Source organism: Anneissia japonica, unplaced genomic scaffold (assembly GCF_011630105.1).
Source record: "Anneissia japonica isolate Jap-2015-1 unplaced genomic scaffold, ASM1163010v1 scaffold287869_len1821871_cov162, whole genome shotgun sequence".
In the NCBI taxonomy this organism is placed as follows: domain Eukaryota; kingdom Metazoa; phylum Echinodermata; class Crinoidea; order Comatulida; family Comatulidae; genus Anneissia; species Anneissia japonica.
The window spans coordinates 500,693-511,519 of NW_022741034.1; the positions used below are offsets into that span (position 1 = coordinate 500,693).

The 10,827-nt window shown below is 33.0% G+C and overlaps 1 protein-coding gene across 1 annotated transcript in view; it reads right to left on the reverse strand.

Annotated features, from left to right (window-relative positions):
• Nucleotides 1-1,709: 1,709 nt before the first annotated feature.
• LOC117118485 (meiosis inhibitor protein 1-like) overlaps nt 1,710-10,827 on the reverse strand; it is a 26,309-nt gene continuing 17,191 nt past the window's right edge. Inside the window, exons 10-22 of the mRNA XM_033263085.1 lie at nt 10,671-10,812; nt 10,122-10,248; nt 9,778-9,926; nt 8,875-8,999; nt 7,237-7,479; nt 6,462-6,636; nt 5,881-5,976; nt 5,471-5,578; nt 4,286-4,452; nt 3,382-3,457; nt 2,893-3,071; nt 2,045-2,126; nt 1,710-1,834 (exon numbers count right to left, since the gene is read on the reverse strand). Coding sequence (XP_033118976.1) covers nt 1,710-1,834; nt 2,045-2,126; nt 2,893-3,071; nt 3,382-3,457; nt 4,286-4,452; nt 5,471-5,578; nt 5,881-5,976; nt 6,462-6,636; nt 7,237-7,479; nt 8,875-8,999; nt 9,778-9,926; nt 10,122-10,248; nt 10,671-10,812 — 1,794 coding nt within the window. The remainder of the gene's footprint in view (nt 1,835-2,044; nt 2,127-2,892; nt 3,072-3,381; nt 3,458-4,285; nt 4,453-5,470; nt 5,579-5,880; nt 5,977-6,461; nt 6,637-7,236; nt 7,480-8,874; nt 9,000-9,777; nt 9,927-10,121; nt 10,249-10,670; nt 10,813-10,827) is intronic.

Consider the following 10,827-nt stretch of genomic DNA (forward strand, 5'->3'; position numbering starts at 1 on the left):
ACATCTTCCTCCTTTCTATATTTCATTTATTCCTTTTACAATGTTTTTGCATGCCCTATAAATTTATAAATTTTATAATTATCACCTGAATAATGGTGATATGCCTGTCAGCTTATTTAAGCATTTTATGTTACACCTTATTTCAAAAGTGTGCTTGGCAAATCAACATCAAAGAGAGTAGGCAAATACTGAGGTCCAGCCAACAAGTGCTTTGGACATCCCAAGTGGCAAATATCAGGAGTCAGGCTTTCAGCACTGCTGGACAAAGGCTCTGAAATAAACTTCCTTAGAACATTAAACAATCACCTTCTCCTCACAGTTTTAGGTAACTACTCAAGATGAACATTTTGTTAATAATCTCTGTTTGGGAATGGTGCCATATAAATAAATACAGTAATGATTAATTGATTGATTGAAAAAATCATTTGTAATGCTTTTTTTATGAATGACAAATAAAAAAAATCACAATAAACATTTTAATACCTGTTGTTGATTACCTCAAGACTATAAATGGACACAATTAATGATGGCATCATCGTAAAGCCAAAGGATACTTTAGTTTAGATGTCGGAGAATCTTTCCTCATCAGTTCAAGTTGTTTTGTGGATTCCGCCACAGCATTTTGTAAACAGTACCTCTGGTCTTGGCTTAAGTAACATGAAATCTGAAAACCGAGAACAATTTCAAATTTGGTAGGTCCAACTAGAAAATGATGTTGTTCAATGCACTCAGTTTATCTCTGGGACTTTAGGCTCACCATAGCAATTAAAATAAAATTCCACATTGTTGCATACACTACATATAAAGTCTATGCTTTTGAGATTTTGCAAGAAAAATCGTATGGGATGGATTACTACACCTTATCTATGATGTGCAGTAGCTTGTGATAAAAGGTGGTTGTAATTTGTGACCAGGTGTCAGTACTACAGAACATTTGAATAAAGTCATCCAGGTGTCTGTTATTCACATTCCAAAACCTGCTACACACAAACTGAAACAAAGTGAATTCAATTTAATCATCTATTTATGTTTTATTTTAATTAAATGAAATTTGATTTATTAAAATTATATGTTTATAATAATATTGAACATTGGAACATCCGAATAATACAGTATTAGAATGTATGTATGTCGTCGGTTGACTTAGTAAAGAATAAACTTAGTCTTGAATGTTGTAGAACATTTATGCAACTGCACTTTATTTCTGACGATCAAAAGGAAATAATAAACCAAGAGAATACAAAACAGAAAAGAAACCCCTGCAAAGCTCGCATAATTCAGTAGCTGGCTTCATCCACAAACTCATATATATTTACTCAGCCTCATCAAACATCAGACTCGCAAAGGTCATAACTTAGGTTGAAGAGGTAACAAACTCTGACACAGGAGCTCTCTCCTAATGCACGTCTTGACTCGTTCAAGATTCACCGTCAACTCTTACATGTTAAAACAAGCGCGCTACGACCTCAGCACATAGAAGCTATCATAAAATGCTTCCGCAATAAACAATTATTTATGAGTTAACAGCAGAAATACAATGAAGTTTTTTAATCAGATTGTGAAGTGTTTAAAACAAAGATTCTGTTGCCGAATAAAATGTAGTTCCAAATAAATAATAAATAAAGATTACAAAACAATACAAAATTCAGTCTCTGACATCTATATTATTATTGGATGTGGTTATTATCACTGGAAAATATAGAAAACAACTAAGAAGTATTGGTTACCATATTGTAAAGCTGTACCACAGTTGGCGATATGAAGGATGATGATTGAATCTGCAGAAGAATACTCAAGAGGGCAGCATTCCAAGGCTGCTTCAGTAACATTTCACCTGAAGTCAAAATAAAGCATTTACAATAAAGTAATATTAAATAGAATGATAATAACTGATCACTTACAACAATTATTGAATAATTATTTAAAACTTAAAAACTTATATTCCTTATGTTTTATTATTTCACACTTTCAAACTTTTAAATAATTTCATATGGTATATAAAAATAAATTAGTATTATTAAAATTAATATGAAAGTATGTATACCTTGTAGTTGGTCCTTGTTGTGGACATATTCTAAGAGGGCTGTATAACAAGCAACAGCTGACAAACTTTCAGAACCAGAGTCCTAAGGATAAACATCAGATCAAAATAGCTATCAAATTTGTTTAAAAGATTAAACAGATGACAAATGTGAGGTCTCGCCACAAAATAAGTCTCATGGCTAGAAATTCAAAAATTGAGTTTATATTATATTTGGGTAGATCACATTATAAGCTTTCATTTGGTCTTAGAATGGCTTCCCTACTATAAGTAAATCCATAGATGTGAGCATTTAAAGTTTAGGTGTATAAGAACCACGTTTTGAGAAAATCAGTATCAAAGATAAACTAACCTGTACAAATAATATGACTAGAATTACAGAATATATGCATAGAACACTGTTTTGGCAAGAAAATTCACTTACATAGTATACAATCATAAAATATCAAGTTATTCAAAAACATTAAAATCAAAATTTTGTAAAAATGTTGACTTTGGCCTGTTTTGGTGAATATCTCAATATGATTTCACCAACGATGCGTCTCATTTTGTGGTGAGACCTCACAAATTGTCAATGTATTATAAATTTTGTCTCACATTATTGATTTTCCTGCCTCAGGCATAAAACGTTGCAGTGGCAGCACCAGTGTGGTCCAGGGGGACTAAAGACACCTGTCATGGGAACACTGTAGCCCCTACCAATGAAACAGTCAGTCATTTCATCAAAGGACACTGCTTACAAAATGCATTTTTACAGTGTGTGGTGACATTTCTAGGCATCCAAAGGTGCCTATTAAGAATTGATCCAGAGAGATAGATTTGGACGTCTTGTCAGAGACTTCTTGTCTTACCATCATAATCAGGTTTTGAAGATGGATGACCAAAAGTCTTAAATGGTCAGTTTTAATGTCCAGGTTTATATCGTGGTTCTGTAAGAGTTCTTGCCGTCTACTGCCCTCGCTCAGTTGAATCAAACTTGATGTTGCAAACTTTGTTTCAAAGATTGCTGTCCAAAACTTTAATGCAGCATCTTATCATAAAAGAAGGATGGATATGTTATTTTTTTTTTCTAAATATGTAATGATTATTCCTGCAATAGTAATGTTATTTAATCAAATCAAAATCTACATTCACTAATGAAAAATATATAAAATTAATATACATTTTCCCACTGAGTTCTTCCACAAGATATTGTAAAAATTAACAAAATTCTACAATTTTTCAATTAAGTTTTTAAATAATATTTTAACTACTAAAATTGTCAAATTTAAAAAAACTAGTGTAACATGTGTAATAATTCAGAGTCCATACTTTAGCAAATAATAATGAATGATACTTACAACGCTGAAACGATGGTTTATGGGTGCTAATGGAATTAATCAACCAGTTTACATCTACTGCAACAGGCACACACCCCTACAATATAATAAACATGTTAGCAGTAGTACTATAACAATAGTGAGTATAATAATTACACACTGATTGAGTAATCATGATAGTACAAATGGGTCTTGTTGTTATGACAACAGGCTAGTCATCTGGAGGTCATGGGTTACATTCTTTAACTGAATTATCACTAGCAACTGTTTCCACAAGTACTTAAGAATGTACTGAATATTTCATTTCATTATTTATTTTGTCAAACACAAAATAGGAAGGCCAGGGCCAACCAAAGGGAACTGAATCACTATGCTGGATGGCATCTCCACACGCAGATACAATATAAATATACATGCTGCATATCTGGCCATTAACAGAACTGGTCCATGGCACCCGGATTTTGGAAAAAACCCGGGTTATACATCCTGCTGGTTTGTTGAATAGCGAAGGTTTCTTAAATTATTTATTGCCACTGAAGCCCATGAGATGAAGTGAGTGATTGTAATGGGTTTCTTGTTTACAGTCCAATGGCTATATGTTGCTGGCCAGGACTCTCTTGTTAACTCCCAATGGGATTCTTAAAACCAATTAAAGTTAAGTTTATGGAGCTGCTAACAGCTCCCTCTGGACCATTTGACAACTCACTCTCAACTACCAGACAGCTCACTATATGAACCATTTCTGCTAACGGGGACTTTTGCCTCATGCAAAATTCACACAAAACAAAGAATCAAAATGAAATGAACTTTTCAAAGAAATGAAGATGGGCTCTCTAGTATGAGTCAGTATGATCCCATCCTTCCCTTACCCCTACAACCCCTTCTCCTGTGGTTACCCTGCCACATGTCCTTATCCTACACTTACTTTCATCTGATGTTGGTGTTGGAATTGAAGCAACGTAGCAAGTAAACTCAAGGTAGAGCATTGCAGGTGTTCACTGCCCAGAGTCTGGTAGTCCAATGGGTCACTGTCTTTCAATAAATTCTCCAACAGCTGTAATAATGGCTTGTTGGACAACACAACTGATAGGACTTCAGAAGTGAAAAGAAACCAAACATACTTATTTAGATAGAAGACATGGTTAGTACTTGATAAGTATTATATCCTGTAATTTGCAATAATAACTGTAAAGGCCAACTTTAGCTCGACACGATTTGATGTCACGTTTTCTATTAGTTAAATGCAGACGCAATGGTTTTGCATGGGGGGCATGCCGCGTCTTAGAATATTAAACATTTTTAATGTTTCTCATGGGGCATGAGACCGTCTCCGACAATAAATCACATCAGGTCGCGTCATGCAACATTTTCTGAGTTGACCTTAATTTTTCTGTAAGTTGCAAGTAATTTGCTGTTGTACATGAAATCAATAAAATAAAAAACAATTAGCCTGAGAGAATATAATCTATATCCTACAATTATTAGTATTTGTTTATATATTTATTCTGTCTATAAAGTGAAAGCACCTTCAGTGAAGTGCATTATATGAACGAAAAAATAAAAACAGAAATGTAAATCAGAAATAAAAATCAAATGAATAGTACAATTAAAAGAAAAAAATATAAAGCAAATATTAACAGATTTAATTTGGGATCAATTCAAGAGAATGTAGGTTTTGATGAAGTTTTTAAATGTTATCAATTGAAAATAGTTTAAAATTGGTTTGGAAGCTAGTTCATAGTTGCACAGTATGAAAATATTATTTTGCCTTGTACAAGCTACCATTTCTGCTCCATCTATGTGTTGTTTGATTTACTTCTAATACACCGAGAATAGCTATTTTGATTTAAAAGCAAATTTGCTGCACAGTATGGGACAATTCCTCAGCAACATAAACGTATAGGTGTTTTTTTCATTTGTCAGTCAACTTATTCCAATCCTAAGTTATTTCTTATGTCATCAATGAGAGTTATGATAGAAAAATTCTACCTAACCTATTTTGGAAAATATGGTGCTTATTTAACAAAATAAGTTACAGCACAGCTTTCGAATTTCAAACTAAATTGGGCTTAATGAGGACAGCAAGCATATTGCACATGTCAACACTCACCACTGGTATCTTGGTGATGCACTGTAGCAAACAGCAAGCAATGAAGAAAATTCAGAATCACCAATTTAGTGTCTGTTGTGCTTGTTGATTTTGTCAAAAGGTTGCTAACTGTGAAAAGGTAAAATATCATTAATTTTTTCTGGATTTTTTTGACAAATACATACATGCAGAACATCATGTTTTAACCATCTTATTACTACTATTTTTAATGGTATATTATTCTGTTAGTAGTATCAGTTTATGTTATATCATATATATATTAAGGTCTGTTTTCTCACTATCACATTTTGTGTGACAAATTTGTGAGATGTAGCGCATATATGATCATGATATCATTTTACACTCATAATCAGAGCTTAATAAAAATTAATAATTTTATTAATAAAATCCGAAATAATGGTTTTAAATACCATGATATACAAGTTTCAGATCAACTGGACATATGGAGTCTAGCGCCCTCAAGTTGATTTCCATTACCAACTTCAAGATGGCTGATATCTTCATTTCTGGAGTAAAAAAAATGATGTTTAGAAAAATAGTACAGTAAATGAATTAAGAAAAAAATTGCATTGCAGCTGTATAGTTGCTTAAAAAAATGAATGGAAGTTAATTCATTTTGAATGAAAATGAAGTACAGATTTTAATATTATACATACTATTAAAACAAAAAAGGAGAAAATGGATGCTGGGACATATTGTGAAGTGGGTCGGCTGAGTGAGATATCTTGATTGAAGAAGTATGTGGAGTATTAAGGTGAAAGTAGATATAGTTTATGTATTGCACTTATCAAATAAAGGAACAGTATAATAATGGTAGTGGTGACACCTCTGTCCACACTATCAAATTTGTGTGATGTGCCCATATATGGGCATGATGATGTTATATTACTCCCAAATATGGATATAAGAGTTAACTTGTGATACTACTAATGTATGCAATATACAACAATTGAAAAATCTTCATTTAGAAATTTTGGAAGAGGTATCTCACCTGCCGTTGTCTGGATTAGATCCTTTAGACACATCTCCTGCACCACTTGTGGAAGTCTTTCCTGCAACAGACGTGCCGTGTCAGAAGAGGAATCTGTTCCAGTTGCCTTGATACTGGCTTTAATAAGTGACAGACATCGGCTCAGCAATGCTTCATCTCCATCCATGATACCATACTAAACAAATAAATCAGAACTCCAATACTGAACCTATACTCACGCTATGCTTTTTACTTCAACATTTTGCAGGATATTATATACACTGAATATTAGTTATCAGTGCAAGTCAACTATTAATAGTAGTATCATTATAATTGTCATCATTCATTTTTCAACCCTTATAATTATTATCCTTCATCACTATTAGAATCACATTATATACCTCAAGCACTATATATCATCAAATAATATCTTAGTTAATAATAAGTGCTAAAGCCTTAATATAATAAAAATATTGCTAAAATAAATTTATTAGAAAATAGGACACACGCTAAAAAATACCCCTAACAATGAATGGAATAAGCTGGAGTGTGTCAGGATTATTACATGAAAATAGAAGCAGTTTAATGCAGAGGGGACTGTTTGGTTTGTGTGGGTTATACTCAATCTGCATTGCCTCTCTCTTACAGGTGGGGTTGCAGCAATGCTAATTTCTCCATGGCTCAAGCATGAGGACTCATTGATCTTCAGAAAAATGCTTTGAATATGAAAAGAAAGCGCTATATAAATAAAAAATATTAATAAAGCTAAATAATAATTTTAAATAAAATATCTTACTAAAATGTCTTCTACCAGTAAAGTTTTGGAAGCAGGATTATCAAGTTGAGGAATAGTGTTTGTAAACAATCTAGAGGCAAATCCACAACACTCATCTTTACTCCTGTTGCTGTCCAGATCTGTAACTCTGCCTTCATCTATGCCTCCACCACTTCCACATTCTGTATTTATCATATAACATTCCTCATCTGCATTTTCTCTAGGGGTCGACACTGATGGTATGTTTCGCAACCATTGCACAAACTGAATTTTAGAGTTGAGAAAAAAAGGAAATTACCTAATTACAAAATTTATGTTAAAGTTTTGAAGTCTTGTACATTGTAGTAGCTATCTTTACTATGAGTGGACGTTCATATATAAATTAATATGTATGTACAAAGAGTATAAATAGAACAAGTGAGTGCCCACTGAGGGTTGTAGGTACTTTTTATACCCAGTACAGCACGATCGAAGTACGCCCGCTATGAACTCAGTAAGCAGAAAACAAAAGTACTGTGTCTTTTGGAGAACAGATAAACAGACAAACAGACCGTGCGCAGTAAAGTACTGGGTAATAAAAAGTACCTACAAGCGTTAGTTGCTGTCCTAAACAAGCTGCGTAGGGCGTATCGTTTTTTACGCTCTCAATGAGCGTAGTTGGCTCTCTTTTTCTATTTATACTCTTTGGTATGTTACAGTAACTATAAAAGATAATGTATAATTAATATAAAAGTTTGTAATATGTAGCAATATTGAGGTATTATACTGCAGTATTTGTATAATGTAAATTTAATAGCACTGCGCAGCAACAGGTAATGACACTGCAAAACATTCATTTAGATCAGATACTACCAATGTTGTTTTGGATATATTTGTTTGTATGATATTTCATTTCTATTGTAACTTGTTCTTTATATCCTGTAGAAGGCACTCTCTAAAAAGATTATGTGAATAATAAAAGTGATGCAATAAGTGAGGTGAAAACTGTGTCAATAACAGATTATTGTCCAAGAGACGGATATGGGTAATTGTACAAGGGATGGTTTGATGTAGCATGTATACACTTAGAAGACAAAAGGAGAGCATATGTGGATAAATCAATGTACAGAGAAAGTGTTAAAGAGCAGTGGTATAAAGAAGATTTAAGACAAGAATTTATTTAGGTTCAATGCATCACAAGATGCCTCCATAAGATGCTTCCAGAGGAGAGCACTGATAGAATGATGATGTACTGCGAAAGTCTCTCCACATTCATGAACAAATTAAGAAACTCACAAATCCTCTCCTAATGTTCTGGGGTACATCATTTGCAGATTAAAAGCATATAAGAAGATCTAAAACAAGAATTTATTTAGGTCCAATGCATCCACAAGATGCCTCCACAAGATGCTTCCAGAGGAAGAACACAGATTTAATGATGATGTACTGCAAAAGTCTCTCCACATTCATGAACAAATTAAGATACTCACAAATCCTCTCCTAATGTTCTGGGGTACATCATGTGCAGAGTAAGCATAAAGAAGATCTAAAACAAGAATTTATTTAGGTCCAATGCATCCACAAGATGCCTCCACAAGATGCTTCCAGAGGAGAGCACTGATTGAGTGATGATGTACTGCGAAAGCCTCTCCACATTCATGAACAAATTAAGAAACTCACAAATCCTCTCCTAATGTTCTGGGGTACATCATTTGCAGAGTAAGCCCACTTGATGACAGATGGGTGGTCACTGTAAATGGCTGAAGCATCCGTCTTCTCAAGAACATGAATTAAAGATGATGGCGCTGAAAGAAGTAAATATGAATGATAATATTGATCACAATGCAATTTATGTCAGCAGACTAAAATAAAAATCTTTACATATTAAGTACTTATCACAATAACGATGATAACATCATAATTTATTTTGCTAAAACAAATATAAAATCATGATTCTGCTATTATATTAATCTATTATTTATTGCAACAGGTTTAAATACATATCATTGTTAAATTAAGGGAGAACGCACTGTTTTAGGACCAGAGGCATATCTAGGGGTGTACAGAGGGGAGGGGTGCAGGCCCTCCAATAATTACTTGCGTCCTCCCAGACGCTCCCTAAAAACCTGAACCCTCTTGCCTATAACATATTTACTGTTTTCATTGGTTAATTTTCTGTAACTCTTTCTGGAATATATGTTTGCAATATTGACATATTATTCATTCCTGATGATGATCTAATAAAGAATCGAAATATTGAATCACAATGACATGTCTTACTTTATCTAGAGTATGTTTTATATTAAGTTATTTAAAACTTACCAGTGGACCTAGTGGTTCATGTTGTAAATAGTTTTAAATAAATTGTCTGGAATTCTAATGATGATAACATTTTAACCTTTTAGCTGGCTTTTATTGTTTTTAAATTTTTGCTGTTTCCTCTGTGATTTTATCTTTTGTGTCTTGTTTTAACTTACATTTTAACTGTGAACAAACAAGAAGAATTTCAAACCATGTTCTCACTGTGTTTGACAATAAAAGTTGAATTGAATTGATTTGAATATAACAATAAAATTTATTTACTTTGCTCTCCTAAACTTGCATTGCTGTAGCAGTCAGCATACAAGTACATCAAATGTTTGAGACTGGTCGGGTCCAGATCACGTACAAGACAATTTGGACTGCTCAGGTAGAAATGCAGGCTCTCAAAAACTTCATTATCATTCACCAACCTGAATGCAATCAATCAATTGGATTGTAATTCAATCTAATGTTGCTTTATGATAATATTAATGTAAAACACACAAATAATTACTGTAGAAAATAATAAGTAATCATAAAAACATTTTTAAAGGAGTGAATTTTAAGTGACTGTAGCTTAAATATTTTGTGGAGAATTTAAAAAAAAAATGAATTTTTATACATACGGATCTCCATATACTGCAGCTAAGTACATGAAGGCTAGGCATGTAGACTGAAGATCAAGAATGGAAGAAGATAGATTGAACACCGACGACTGCTCTCGCATGAATCCACAAATATTGTATGCTGGGCCTAAAAAAAAAAAAAAAAAATTAATTATCAATATTAAGCTAAATAATTATCATTGCAAATTTTGAGACGTAGTCTAATATAAGGTTTTACAATTGTATGTTAAGTATATTTCAAAATATTGATCTAAATTGTGACTGCAATTATTTTGTATAAGGTCTGTCCACACTAAAAATAATTATATAATAAAGTTTTAATTTGTGTGATGTGTACATACATTATATGGGCATGATGATATCTTACTACAGTACAATCAAGTATGGGCATAATATTGCATGTATTTGTCACATAAATGTCCCAGCGCAGCTGCAGACAGAGCTTTTTACCGTCTCAGAATTTGTACAGAATACAAATTACGGTTATTGTTTAACAGAACATTGAGTTTTGCTGTCCGTGTTAAATATTAGGTTTCAAAAGATACTTACAACTGATGTCTTTAAGTGCAGACTGCATTCTAGGTAGGCAGGTCTTGTCATCATCTGAGAGCAGATGTTGACAAAGATTCAGCAGGAATGAGTCAACATGTTCCCTGACATCACAGTTGTCTTGATGACTGCAAAACTTAGACTTCACATCCAAGGA